The sequence below is a fragment of the Trichomonas vaginalis genome, chromosome VI (assembly GCF_026262505.1).
Source record: "Trichomonas vaginalis G3 chromosome VI, whole genome shotgun sequence".
NCBI classification, from domain to species: domain Eukaryota; phylum Parabasalia; order Trichomonadida; family Trichomonadidae; genus Trichomonas; species Trichomonas vaginalis.
Genome location: NC_067208.1, coordinates 14,358,916 through 14,373,285, shown reverse-complemented (window position 1 = coordinate 14,373,285; position 14,370 = coordinate 14,358,916). Strand labels below are relative to the sequence as shown.

Below are 14,370 nucleotides of genomic sequence, written 5' to 3'. Positions count from 1 at the left end.
AAGAGCGTTTCACCATAATTATCTTTTTCATTGATATTTGCACCATGTGAAATAAGGAGTTCGGCTGTTTCTTTATTATTGTGTTTTGCTGCATAATGAAATGCTGTTTCACCATATCTATCTTTTTCATTGATATTTGCACCATGTGAAATAAGGAGTTCTGTTGTTTTTTTATTATTATATTTTGCCGCATAATGAAGAGCGGTTTCACCAAATCTATCTTTTTCATTGATTTTTGCACCATGTGAAATAAGGAGTTCGGCTGTTTCTTTTTTATTGTGTTTTGCCGAATAATGAAGAGCGGTTAAACCATTACTATCTTTTTCATTGATTTTTGCACCAAGTGAAATAAGGAGTTCTACTGTTTCTTTATTATTGTGTTTTGCCGCATAATGAAGAACAGTTTCGCCGTTACTACCTATTTCATTGATATTTGCACCAAGTGAAATAAGGAGTTCGGCTGTTTCTTTATTATTGTGTTTTGCTGCATAATGAAATGCTGTTTCACCATATCTATCTTTTTCATTGATATTTGCACCATGTGAATAAGGAGTTCTGTTGTTTTTTATTATTATATTTTGCCGCATAATGAAGAGCGGTTTCACCAAATCTATCTTTTTCATTGATTTTTGCACCAAGTGAAATAAGGAGTTCGGCTGTTTCTTTTTTATTGTGTTTTGCCGTATAATGAAGAGCGGTTAAACCATTACTATCTTTTTCATTGATTTTTGCACCAAGTGAAATAAGGAGTTCTACTGTTTCTTTATTATTGTGTTTTGCCGAATAATGAAGAGCGGTTAAACCATAACTATCTTTTTCATTGATATTTGCACCAAGTGAAATAAGAAATTCGGCTGTTTCTTTTTTATTGTACTTTGCCGAATAATGAAGAGCGGTTTCACCAAATCTATCTTTTTCATTGATTTTTGCACCATGTGAAATAAGGAGGTCTGCTGTTTCTTTATGATTGTACTTTGCCGCATAATGAAGAGCGGTTTCACCATAATTATCTTTTTCATTGATTTTTGCACCAAGTGAAATAAGGAGTTCGGCTGTTTCTTTATTATTGTGTTTTGCTGCATAATGAAATGCTGTTTCACCAATCTATCTTTTTCATTGATTTTGCACCATGTGAAATAAGGAGTTCTGTTGTTTTTTTATTATTATATTTTGCCGCATAATGAAGAGCGGTTTCACCAAATCTATCTTTTTCATTGATTTTTGCACCATGTGAAATAAGGAGTTCGGCTGTTTCTTTTTTATTGTACTTTGCCGAATAATGAAGAGCGGTTAAACCATTACTATCTTTTTCATTGATTTTTGCACCAAGTGAAATAAGGAGTTCGGCTGTTTCTTTATTATTGTGTTTTGCTGCATAATGAAATGCTGTTTCACCATATCTATCTTTTTCATTGATATTTGCACCATGTGAAATAAGGAGTTCTGTTGTTTTTTTAATTATATTTTGCCGCATAATGAAGAGCGGTTTCACCAAATCTATCTTTTTCATTGATTTTTGCACCAAGTGAAATAAGGAGTTCGGCTGTTTCTTTTTTATTGTGTTTTGCCGCATAATGAAGAGCGGTTAAACCATTACTATCTTTTTCATTGATTTTTGCACCAAGTGAAATAAGGAGTTCTACTGTTTCTTTATTATTGTGTTTTGCCGCATAATGAAGAACAGTTTCGCCGTTACTACCTATTTCATTGATATTTGCACCAAGTGAAATAAGGAGTTCGGCTGTTTCTTTATTATTGTGTTTTGCTGCATAATGAAATGCTGTTTCACCATATCTATCTTTTTCATTGATATTTGCACCATGTGAAATAAGGAGTTCTGTTGTTTTTTTATTATTATATTTTGCCGCATAATGAAGAGCGGTTAAACCATTACTATCTTTTTCATTGATTTTTGCACCAAGTGAAATAAGGAGTTCGGCTGTTTCTTTTTTATTGTGTTTTGCCGTATAATGAAGAGCGGTTAAACCATAACTATCTTTTTCATTGATATTTGCACCAAGTGAAATAAGAAATTCGGCTGTTTCTTTTTTATTGTACTTTGCCGAATAATGAAGAGCGGTTTCACCAAATCTATCTTTTTCATTGATTTTTGCACCATGTGAAATAAGGAGGTCTGCTGTTTCTTTATGATTGTACTTTGCCGCATAATGAAGAGCGGTTTCACCATAATTATCTTTTTCATTGATATTTGCACCATGTGAAATAAGGAGTTCGGCTGTTTCTTTATTATTGTGTTTTGCTGCATAATGAAATGCTGTTTCACCATATCTATCTTTTTCATTGATATTTGCACCATGTGAAATAAGGAGTTCTGTTGTTTTTTTATTATTATATTTTGCCGCATAATGAAGAGCGGTTTCACCAAATCTATCTTTTTCATTGATTTTTGCACCAAGTGAAATAAGGAGTTCGGCTGTTTCTTTTTTATTGTGTTTTGCCGTATAATGAAGAGCGGTTAAACCATTACTATCTTTTTCATTGATTTTTGCACCAAGTGAAATAAGGAGTTCTACTGTTTCTTTATTATTGTGTTTTGCCGAATAATGAAGAGCGGTTAAACCATAACTATCTTTTTCATTGATATTTGCACCAAGTGAAATAAGAAATTCGGCTGTTTCTTTTTTATTGTACTTTGCCGAATAATGAAGAGCGGTTTCACCAAATCTATCTTTTTCATTGATTTTTGCACCATGTGAAATAAGGAGGTCTGCTGTTTCTTTATGATTGTACTTTGCCGCATAATGAAGAGCGGTTTCACCATAATTATCTTTTTCATTGATTTTTGCACCAAGTAAAATAAGAAATTCGGCTGTTTCTTTATTATTGTGTTCTGCAGCATAATGAAGAGCGGTTTTTTATCTTTATCTTTTTCATTGATTTTTGCACGACGTGAAATAAGAAGTTCTGCTGTTTCTTTATTATTATATTTTCCTGCATAATGAAGAGCGGTTAATCCGTAATCATCTTTATCATTGATTTTTGCACCATTTAAAAGTAAATATTCGCAAAGGGGAGCTATTCCAAACATCGCCGAATAAACAAAACATTTTTCCTAAATGTTAGTCACCGTTACGGTTTTTTCTTTGGGGGCGAGCTTGCGAGCCCCAAAAAAAAGAAAAACCGTAACGGTGAGCTCACATTTCGGCATAGTTTAAGTCTAGGTTTTGCATTTTAAAATGTTTGTTACCTTATCTTCTTTCAAAAAGTGGCAAAAATTTGTTTGAAATTTGAAAAAGATATTTTTATTTGCATAAATGACATTCAACTAAGCTGTAGCATGATTCTTTTGCATGCTCTAGTTTTTTTCTCAGTTCAATCTCCTTCCATACTCTTGCTTGTACCAGTAAGATCGCACCAAAATTCTCAAAAATTAAGATCTCCAAATTTTATGTCCAACTCCAATTATCAAACGCCCTCATTAACGCCACTCATAGCCATCTTTCATGCATGAGAAATCGTTATTAGAAGATTTTTTACGGCTAATTATCTGATTCAATTCAGATCAATACTCAAAGCCCCATTATTTATTTATAAATCCTTGTTTGTCGCCTATGCGAATAAAAATTCTTTTTATATTTTAAACAATTTTTTTTCACTTTGGAAGGAGAAAGGTGACTAACATTTTAAAAATGCAAAAACCGACTAAACTATTTTAAAATCTTTTGTTTGATCGAAATAAACTAAAAATGATTCGAGATTTTTGTGTATTCCGCAAGAATATAAATCAATCTCAAAATTGTGTTCATTCATCAAAAAGGTAACAAAATCAATGTTGTGTGAAATAATTGCATATTCCATGCAATATTTATTTGGTTGTTGATATTTCAAACATTCACTCATGATCTCTTGATTTCCTCCTAAAAACGATAATTGAAGACATTTTTGAGTTATTTCTGAGTTAAAATTCGTTCTTAATAACTTGAAACAATCAACTGCTCCATGGTAACAACATAATTCAAGTAATGAATATCCTGAATAAGTTTCTGGATATAAAATGTTATTAAGACGTTGATCTTTATAATGATTACTTCTTTCAATGAATTGTATGAATGTTTCTTTGTCATTATCCATAATTGCCTTGTAAATTGTATTTTCCGAATGAATATCGAGATCACGTTTATTAATTTTTTCGACATTTTCGGATTTGTCTAATGTAATTCCATATTCATTATAAAATAGGAAGTTAGATGTTGGTGGAATGTTGCCGACCTGAATTACATTGTAATCATCAGAAATACGTTTAGCAAGATATAAATATGACTTTGCATAGCGATTATTAAACTGAATAATATTTAAAAGATCTCTTATAATATTTTTTGGGAGATATTTCTTTGAATCGATCAATGCTGATCTGATCATTATGTAAATCGAGTTTAATTCTTCTTCTTTTTCCGTTTTCAGCCGGTACAATGCAATATATGAATCTATGTAGTCTTTATGAGTACTTCGCAATTCACTATATTTATTTGATTGAATGTCTTTACGAGACATTAAAAAAAATTTAATCTAATTTTTGTTTTAACCCTTTTGTTTAAAAATAGAAAGGATTTTTTGACAATAGATACAAATTAGAATTTAATTCAAAGAATGCGATATTGAGAACTCGAAACTTAATATATCATGAAATTATAGAAGTTCTTTTAAAGAATGGCGCTAATGCAAATGCAAGAATGGCCGATTTGGGCACTCCGCTTCATCCTGCAGCTATGAATAGTAAATATCAAATTTGAGAGCAAAATTGACAAAATAAAGTAAAAACATGATATTATTCATAAACTTCTCATGCCATTTATTATTTCCTCATTAAATAATCATTTTTGTAACTCAAAAAACATGGATCGCCATACACCATTTTCAACACCTCCAAAATTCTATAATACACTCGATAGACCACCGCAAAAAAGAATGCAAAGGATAAATTTGGATTCGAGGAAGAAACTTACCAAAGGAATTCGTGTTTCTTCAGTTTATAGACATAATACTGTAATTGAAGATTCGATTTCAGATAGAACTTTGAGGTCATCGTTTTTGATTATTACCATATTTTTCATTTCATCGTTTGCTTTCTCATTTTTCATTACTCCATCAGAAAATATAATCAAATCTCATGCCATAGATTGGGTGAATGACTTCATTCAGATGACAGTTCAAAACGATATTATGTATAAAGCATTTAATTCAACAATAATTTCGTTATTCGCTTACGGATTTTATTCTATTGCAACAATTTTCTTTTATACTCCAAATGTTGGTGTTATTACAACTCTCACGATATTTTTAGACAGAAGTTTCGTTAGTATGCTGTATGGCTCGTTTGGGTTTTCTTTAACTTTATTTTTAGTAATATCAACAGTTTTATTTTCATTAAAGCTCCAAAAATCAGAAATACTTTCATTACCCTGGATAGTTTCAGCATTTCTATCAATATTAACCGCATCTTTTGCGACAATAATGAAATATGAACTTTGTTTTATGTTTTTAGTTCCTCTTATCTTAGTTCTCGGCTGTTTTACATCACCAAAAAAGGCTCCAAGCTGGCCAGTTGGGATTTTGATTTTCTTTTTATTATTAATTATTTCGATTTTAACTCTTTTCAAGATTGACTCTTCATATCATATTATGCGCTCATCATTCGATATTCCTTCCTCAAAAGACTGTATTATTTCGATAATTAACGCAGATTCAAACGGATTAATGATTTTATACGTAATTTCTTGCATCCCAGTATTAGCATTTGAAAGAAAAGTACTTTCAGTAACAAATATTTTAATTGCTTTGTTTTCAATAATAAATTCAATATTAACCTCAATATGTTCGTTTGTTTCCGATATCCCGGACTTAGCATTAAGAGGTATTTCATGCAGACTGATTTTTATTGCGATAATTTCAAGTTTGATCGCATCAAATTCTAAAATTGGACTTGTCTGCAGTTCTTTGTGCTTCATAGTAGCACTTATTGATAATTTTGTCCCTTTACCACATAGAATGTTATTAAATTTTTATAAATAGAGAATTTTCTTTTCATATTCTCCAAATTTTTACAAAATAATTTTTTGAATGTGAGAAAATTGTTTTAAACGTAATTTCATTAGCTCTACATGTATAAACTAAGCAACTTGAACTATTAATGATGAATTTAACATCCAATAAAGAAGTAGAAATAATTTTTTGAAAATTGGAGGAAAACAGTAAAAACGTCGTTGTGAGGCAAACACCCTATATTTCCGAAAGAAAAAATGGCCATTTGTAAGGATGTCAATTTGGAAGAAAAGTGAGAAAATTCCTAAAATGCTAAAAATGAATTTTCCAAACGTATTTTTTTATCTCATTTTTTTGATTTTGAAAAAAATTTGGAGAGAAGAACTCTTCGTTTTTGAATTTTATCACGATGGTTTTAAAGTATATTAGACACATGTATTGATATTACTATTTTTGTATATTTTGAGAGAAAATCCCCAAAAAGTAAGAAAATCTAAGACGGTTTGAGCAAATATATAAACTATTGAAAATTTGAATTAAACTTCTAATTTGGAAAAAAGAAATTTGGAAAGAAGAAAATTCAAAAATCGAGATTTAGACTCAGCATCAAATGGAGAACAAAATGTTTCTTCATATGAAGGAAAAAAATTTTCTTGAGAAGAAATAAAGTTTTTAAAATTTTATTGTATGTAATGAAATAAACAAATATTAAAATTATTTTTTGATAACAAGAAAATTCCCAACAGAAAATATTTGAGACAAAGAAAAAAAGAAAATTGAAAAAATATTACTCTTCTTTATATTTCATGAGATTTTAAATTTATTCTCATAAAATTGACAATTTTATACGTTTAGATAAAAATAAGTGATTTTGCTTGAAATAAAAATTATTGTTTGCTTACAGCTATCAAATAGATTTTTGCTATTTTGATTAAAATTTGTTAATCAAATTAATAAATTTTTTCTAAATATCTTAAATATCTGGATCACTCACTGATACAATGAATTGAACGATAAAAATAATACAAACTCAAATAAGTTTCCTGTTTTTCAACTAAAAAAAATTATGCAAATTAAATTAAATTGTTTATTCAAATATAAAACAAAGATGATGTAATTACAGTTATCATAAACTTTATGATTAACTCTGTAATTGGTTCGGATTTTCGTAAAAATATTTTTATTAATATCGATAAGAATACGTTTACCTACTATCACAACATATCGATAAACAAGAGTAGAGTGATTTTTATCATCGAAACTTTTTAAAAGCTGTAAGCTGGAAGTAAAAATCTTGTTTTTTCTGAGTTAGTTGTAGAACTATTGATGTACGAGTTATCATTGTGATGTAGAAGGATGTCAATGTACTGACTGAAGGATATGAAGTGAATTGAATTTCATTGCATTTCAATTTGATCAAAATTTGTTGAAATGATATGAATGTGTCAACATCTCTATCACTCTCTTTCACTCCTTCCCTATTCTTTCGAGAACGAATCTAGCTCAGCTTTCGCGGAGCGAATTGATACTTTTGATGCCCTAAACGTACATATTCTCAAATTTATCGAAAAAATTATACCACCCAAACTAGTATATTCTTATTTTAAATATGATATTATCCTTAGAAATCACACTAGAATATATTTAAATCAACTTTTAAAAAAGTTCGAATCCTGCGCGTCTCACTTTTTAAATTTTCCAAAAGGAAAATTATATTCTCCTAAAATGAAAACAATTTTCCGAATTGACGTCCTTACCATTTGAGAATCGATTGCCTCTGACTATAAATTGATGTGCATTTTGGCCGAGGGCGATAAATCGCCCGAAGCCCGAAATTTTTTGAAAATCATCAGTCAGACAAGTTTAAATAATTTTGAATGGTTCCTGATTTTCGTGTTTTTTTTTTATAAAAATATGACTAAATGTTACATTATAAATGATAAACCGCGAGTCAAAAGGCGTATTTTCAACTTTTTGAGAGAAGTCATACAATTATTTATATGAGTTTCTCTCAAAAAGTCGATTTCTGCCATTCGCTCTAATTCGATATAACAACAAAGAATCATAAAACATGCATCCATATAGGATGAATTAATACGATTTTTTCGTGTTAAACTTCAAAATTTAAGATATCTAAATTTTATTCAAGCTTCAAACCAGAAATTTAAGCATAAATAGAAGCTGCTATACTACCTATTGCATGTGCAGATTATTAGAGCTCTCGCATTTGATAATCTCCTCTCACACTCAGTGAAGGCACCAATAACATTAGAAATGTAAACTATTCAAAAATTGATATGTTCGCCTTTTGATTCATAGTTTATATATTTTTGGCCGAAAAAATTGTGAATACAAAAAAAACGTTCGTTCGAATGAAGTGTATGGCCGCTCAAAACCAAAGAAAGAATATCAACTTTATGTATGAAATTGAGACAAATTTCATACATAAAGTTGGAAATTTTACCGCCAAATCGCAAAAATTCCACAGCCATTGATCGGTCCAATCATAGTTCTGTTCCATATCAGCAAGTATTTCCATATTCATCTTTTTCATTGATATTTGCACCATGTGAAATAAGAAGTTCCGCTGTTTTTTTACTATTGAAAATAGCTGCCTTACGAAGAGCGGTATTTCCCAATTCATCCTTTTCATTGATATTTGCACCATGTGAAATTAGAAGTTCGACTATTTCTTTACTCTTATTTTTAACTGCATAATGAAGAGCGGTTCTTCCGAAATTATCTTTTTCATTGACATTTGCACCATGTGAAATAAGAAGTTCGGCTGTTTCTTTACTATTGCATTCTGCGGCAATATGAAGAGCGGTTCTTCCGAAATTATCTTTTTCATTGACATTTGCACCATGTGAAATAAGAAGTTCGGCTGTTTCTTTACTATTGCATTCTGCGGCAATATGAAGAGCGGTATTTCCCAATTCATCCTTTTCATTGACATTTGCACCATGTGAAATAAGAAGTTTGGCTGTTTCTTTACTATTGCATTCTGCGGCAATATGAAGAGCGGTATTTCCCAATTCATCCTTTTCATTGACATTTGCACCATGTGAAATAAGAAGTTTGGCTGTTTCTTTACTATTGCATTCTGCGGCAATATGAAGAGCGGTTCTTCCGAAATTATCTTTTTCATTGACATTTGCACCATGTGAAATAAGAAGTTCGGCTGTTTCTTTACTATTGCATTCTGCGGCAATATGAAGAGCGGTATTTCCCAATTCATCCTTTTCATTGACATTTGCACCATGTGAAATAAGAAGTTTGGCTGTTTCTTTACTATTGCATTCTGCGGCAATATGAAGAGCGGTTCTTCCGAAATTATCTTTTTCATTGACATTTGCACCATGTGAAATAAGAAGTTCGGCTGTTTCTTTACTATTGCATTCTGCGGCAATATGAAGAGCGGTATTTCCCAATTCATCCTTTTCATTGACATTTGCACCATGTGAAATAAGAAGTTTGGCTGTTTCTTTACTATTGTGTTCTGCGGCAATATGAAGAGCGGTTCTTCCGAAATTATCTTTTTCATTGACATTTGCACCATGTGAAATAAGAAGTTCGGCTGTTTCTTTTCTATTGTGTTCTGCGGCAATATGAAGAGCGGTTCTTCCGAAATTCATCCTTTTCATTGATATTTGCACCATGTGAAATAAGAAGTTCGGCTGTTTCTTTACTATTGCATTCTGCGGCAATATGAAGAGCGGTATTTCCAAATTCATCCTTTTCATTGATATTTGCACCATGTGAAATAAGAAGTTCGGCTGTTTCTTTACTATTGCATTCTGCGGCAATATGAAGAGCGGTATTTCCCAATTCATCCTTTTCATTGACATTTGCACCATGTGAAATAAGAAGTTCCGCTGTTTCTTTACTATTTTTTTCTGCTGCATAATGGAGAGCAGTTTTCATTTTTTCATCTTTTTCATTGATATTTGCACCATGTGAAATAAGAAGTTCGGCTGTTTCTTTACTATTGAAAAAAGCTGCATAATGGAGAGCCGTAATTCCATATTTATTTTTAATATTGATGTCTTTAACTCTTGAAAAAAGTATTCTGAAAATGATGGGATATTAAACATCGTTGAATGGATGAAACATTCGTTAAAATTATTAATATGATCGAAATAAACCAAAAATGATTCAAGATTATTATAAAATCCACAAGCACCTAAATCGATCTTTAAATTGAATTCATTCATCAAGAATGTAACAAAATCAATATTGTGAGAAATAATTGCATATTCCATGCAATTACAATTTGGTTTTTGATATTTCAAGCATTCACTCATAATTTCTTTGTTTTCCCCTAAAAATGATAATTCGAGACATTTTTGAGTTATTTCTGAGTCACAATCTGTTCTTAAAATCTTGAAACAATCAACTGCTCCATGGTAACAACATAATTCAAGCAATGAATATCCATCTTGAGAATATGGATATAACGTGCTTATAAGTTTTTGATCTTGATCAAATTCTTCTCTTTCTATGAAGCATATTAAGTTTTCTATATCATTATTCATAATTGCTTTATAAATTGAATTTTCTGAATGAATATCTATATAATTTAGTTCTATTTCTTTGAAACCATCAGTATCGATGTTATTAACCCCTTTCACCTCATTATTATCATATATAAGTTTCGCGAGTTTCAAGTATGATTTTGTATAGCGGTTATTATACGGAATCGCATTTAAAACATTTCTTATAATAGTTTGCACATCATGCTTCTTTGAATCAATTAATTCTGTTTTGATCAAATTGTAAATTGAGTTTATTTCGCCATCTTTTTCCGTATTTAACCTATAAATTGCATTGCATGAATCGATATAATATTTATAATCACTCCTCAATTTGCTGTATTCATTAGTGTTAATGCCTAGAACAGTCATTTTTAAAATTTCCAGCAAATTATGAATCATAGAGGATAGATAAATAAATAATAAAGCAACAAAATGAATTAAGTAGATGGGGAAATATTACATGAATGTGGAAAGTTTTTTTGTGATAAATTTCCCACCAGTTTTACAAATTTTCATCGAGCTCTCTGAAATTTTGATAAGTCCAAAATCTTGATAATTTTTGAGAGCAAAGTTGCGCAGTGTATATTATTGGATCATGTTAGAATAAGCTTGTTCAGAAACTCCAAAATAAAAAGGATCACCGCCATGAATCTCCGGATTTGGAGATTTTTAGGAATTTTTATCAACTCCGCCGGCTTTTAATTTGTCAATATTTTTTAAATATCTTTATCAGTATCTTTTCAATATTTTGAGATTTATCGCCCGAGGCCCGAAATTTTTTGAAAGAATCTTTGGTTCTGGCGAAAAACTACCTATCCGACAAGCTTAGATAAATGAGTTATATTGCTGCTTAACATAAATAAGACGCAAAAATTAGACTAAAATAAAGAATAAATTCAATTATGTCACTTTTGTTGACAAATTTTAGAAAAAATGGAAAAAATGGAATCTTTATTTGATACCAGCAATCTTACGATTGATGATATCAAAACTGATTTCGAGTATTATGAATCGATGAATGCCCTTAAATTGTACATGAAAAACGTTTGGAAGACTGAGCCAGCGCCAATATCACAATATTTTGCCATAATTGCTGGTGGTACAAACGGAAATAATATTGCATATACTCGTGTTCCATCTCTTTCGTCAACAAGACATGCAATTGATGTCTATAATCACAAATTACAAAAAGTTGAGACATATATCAATACAGATACATGTAATCGTGCATATATGCATTATAATTTAGAAGGACACTTATTTTTCTTTGCGGCAAATGGAATTTCGAATACAATTACAGAATATTTTAATTCATGCATCATTTCAACATACGAATTTGAAACCACAAGTGAAGTTGTGTTCTGTCAGATGTTAGATTACGGATGTGTATGTATTACAGATGATTACAAAGTTTATTTCGTTGAAAAATATAATAATATGGGATATCTCTTTTCTCTTCCAGAAGTAAGCCAATACCCGTACTACGCAATTGTTGAACCTAGGAATTCCGCTAATGATCAGCCAATTGTTTATATTGGCGACGGAAATAAATTATATGCTTGTTCTATTACAGGAACAGTCACTATGGAACTTCCCAAACCAGTTACAAGACTTTCCTTATCTCCACGTTACGATTTCATCTCAATTGGATTAGGAAATGACGAAATTGCGATTTTAAAGAGCGATTTAGGCCAAGATTTAGTTCTTCGTATTGATTGTGACTTACAAAATGTTACTTACTTCGGATGGCTCGGAGATTCCATTCCTTTGGTTATTTCCGGCAATCAAGTTTATTTATACGATGTTTACAAGATGTCAACTTACTTTGATGTCGGCCCTGACCCCATATTTATAAACTGCGGGTCTTATGCCATGATTTTCTCTCAAGAACAGCTTACAATTTTATCTGAATTAGGAAGTTCATCTTTTGAATGTATTTCCGCCGATACACCAGCCGGAAAACTCTGTAGAGCCTACGACAAGCGTTCTTCTGTCGAAGTAAACAATATAAAGCCGAAATTGTCAGATGCAGTTAAAAGTTGCATTTCAGCGGCCATGGAGTGTTGTTTTGATGTTGACAAGCAGAAATATTTCCTTGCCGCTGCTGTTTTCGGCAATTTCCAGCTCGAATCTCCGATAGATATTGATTTTACCATTTTATGCCTCAGAATCTCCAATTCTCTCCGTAACGACCTTTTCCTATGCAGTGGCTACGAAGAAACCGAGCGATTGATCAGATCCGGCTCAGCTCCGATGAGATATTGTGCTTTTGGACAGTTTGGCAGGGCATCCAAGGTCTGCGAGCTTATTGGCAGCCGTCCCTCTCGTGTTGTCACAGAATGGTGTCGAAGAATCATGATTTCCAGGACTTCAGATGACAATGATTCCATTTTGAGGCTTTTCAAGACCAAACTGAACTCAGGCCTCAACCCCACAGACGTTGCCTTTGCTGCCAGACGTCTAAACAACCCAGAACTCGCAAAAAGTGTCGGATTATTAGAAAGATTTCTGGCAAGAATCGTAAATCTCTGGCTGGAAGAGGGTCTTTGGGAAGATGCCCTTCAAGCAGCCACAGATTCCATGGACGATACCATTCTAGTTCCCTTATTACAAAAATGCATAAACGCGAATGGCGAAGAATACCTTCAAACCATCATTTCCAAGAACAAGAACCTCTACTACGCCATAGAACGAGTGTTCGGAGACTATCCTGACAATCCATTGACCGTTCTTCTGAAGAAAACCGAAGTTTCGAAGGAAACATCGGATATAACTGTTCGAAGAAGGGTCAGAGAGATGGGATTTCCAGCTAGCGCGCAGACAACAGCCATCCTGAATGACATAGACCATAGATTCGACCTCCCTTACGTACAACACATGGTGAAAATGGTGAAATTCTGTGATGATTTGTATCAATACCAAGGATACGCGTCAAGGAATTTGCCTTTCAACCAGGCCATTGTTGAAGAAGCTGCTGTTGATATAGATGCTGCATTGGATAAGTGCGAAAAGACTGGTTTCTCAAAAGAAAGATCGATACAGATAATCGCGAGAGGTTTCATAAAGAAAAATGACTTTGTGAAGTTGGAGAGATTGACTGCGGACAAATACGGGAAATTCCACATTAATATCATCAAAACTGTTTACTTGTTGAAGGGAAAGGAACAGGCACAGAAGTTTGTCAACATGATACTTGATAAGAAGAGGAACTTAGAAGCAACAACTTTCTTGAATGAGTTCAATGAAAATGAATGGGATGAAGATGAAAAATATCCTCAACAATCTTTCTTCACAAAATAAATTTTGTTTTATATTTGTTTATTTTTAAAAACTTTCATACATATAATATTCATTTATGATGTGTTTGCTGTTGTCATGGAACTGGCTACATAAGGTGATTGGTATCTTAAATTCTATGGAAAATTGTAAGAATCATTTACATTGGAGAGAAGCTTATACTACTCTACTTTCTGACATCATTTCAAATAGTATTATTTTCTGTGACCCTTCATATTTGTATTGATCTTCTTGATAGGATGTCAAAAAGTAGTAAGTGATATACATTAATCCTCGAATTTTAAAAATATTTTTGAATTTATACATTTACAGACTACACTACGATTCAAACTCCAAAAAATCCATCCTCGGAGCCATTTAATTGTTTTTTAAACGATAGGCTGTGTCCTCAGCCTTACAGGGATGGTAAATGTATGGAAAATCTGGGTAATTATTTTTCTATTATTCAATATGAGTAGATTTATTATATAGTTTAGTTCATGTGGATGTGATTACTTATTGATCTCCTTTCTTGAATATTGAAAGTTTGATTAAGTTT

At 31.7% G+C, this 14,370-nt stretch overlaps 6 protein-coding genes across 6 annotated transcripts; 2 read left to right on the top strand and 4 right to left on the bottom strand.

The window, feature by feature from the left end:
- Nucleotides 1–2,575: 2,575 nt before the first annotated feature.
- TVAGG3_0864000 (protein of unknown function (DUF3447)) lies at nt 2,576–3,049 on the bottom strand (the record flags this gene model as incomplete). The annotated part of the gene is made up of 1 exon (XM_001314583.1): nt 2,576–3,049. One exon carries the CDS (start codon nt 3,047–3,049, stop codon nt 2,576–2,578), a length of 474 nt encoding a protein of 157 aa, XP_001314613.1.
- A 250-nt stretch (nt 3,050–3,299) lies between these two features.
- On the bottom strand, nt 3,300–4,642 carry TVAGG3_0863990 (protein of unknown function (DUF3447); the record flags this gene model as incomplete). Its single annotated transcript, XM_001314582.1, has 1 exon — nt 3,664–4,512. One exon carries the CDS (start codon nt 4,510–4,512, stop codon nt 3,664–3,666), a length of 849 nt encoding a protein of 282 aa, XP_001314612.1.
- A 212-nt stretch (nt 4,643–4,854) lies between these two features.
- Nucleotides 4,855–6,045, top strand: TVAGG3_0863980 (uncharacterized protein; the record flags this gene model as incomplete). The annotated part of the gene is made up of 1 exon (XM_001314581.1): nt 4,855–6,030. One exon carries the CDS (start codon nt 4,855–4,857, stop codon nt 6,028–6,030), a length of 1,176 nt encoding a protein of 391 aa, XP_001314611.1.
- Nucleotides 6,046–8,313: 2,268 nt separating this feature from the next.
- On the bottom strand, nt 8,314–9,833 carry TVAGG3_0863970 (Ankyrin repeat family; the record flags this gene model as incomplete). The annotated part of the gene is made up of 1 exon (XM_001314580.2): nt 8,523–9,833. The coding sequence occupies one exon, from the start codon at nt 9,831–9,833 to the stop codon at nt 8,523–8,525; it is 1,311 nt and encodes a 436-aa protein (XP_001314610.1).
- Nucleotides 9,834–9,846: 13 nt separating this feature from the next.
- Nucleotides 9,847–10,904, bottom strand: TVAGG3_0863960 (protein of unknown function (DUF3447); the record flags this gene model as incomplete). The annotated part of the gene is made up of 1 exon (XM_001314579.2): nt 9,921–10,904. One exon carries the CDS (start codon nt 10,902–10,904, stop codon nt 9,921–9,923), a length of 984 nt encoding a protein of 327 aa, XP_001314609.1.
- A 558-nt stretch (nt 10,905–11,462) lies between these two features.
- TVAGG3_0863950 (vacuolar protein sorting VPSs16 family) lies at nt 11,463–13,870 on the top strand (the record flags this gene model as incomplete). Its single annotated transcript, XM_001314578.2, has 1 exon — nt 11,469–13,835. The coding sequence occupies one exon, from the start codon at nt 11,469–11,471 to the stop codon at nt 13,833–13,835; it is 2,367 nt and encodes a 788-aa protein (XP_001314608.1).
- Nucleotides 13,871–14,370: the final 500 nt, after the last annotated feature.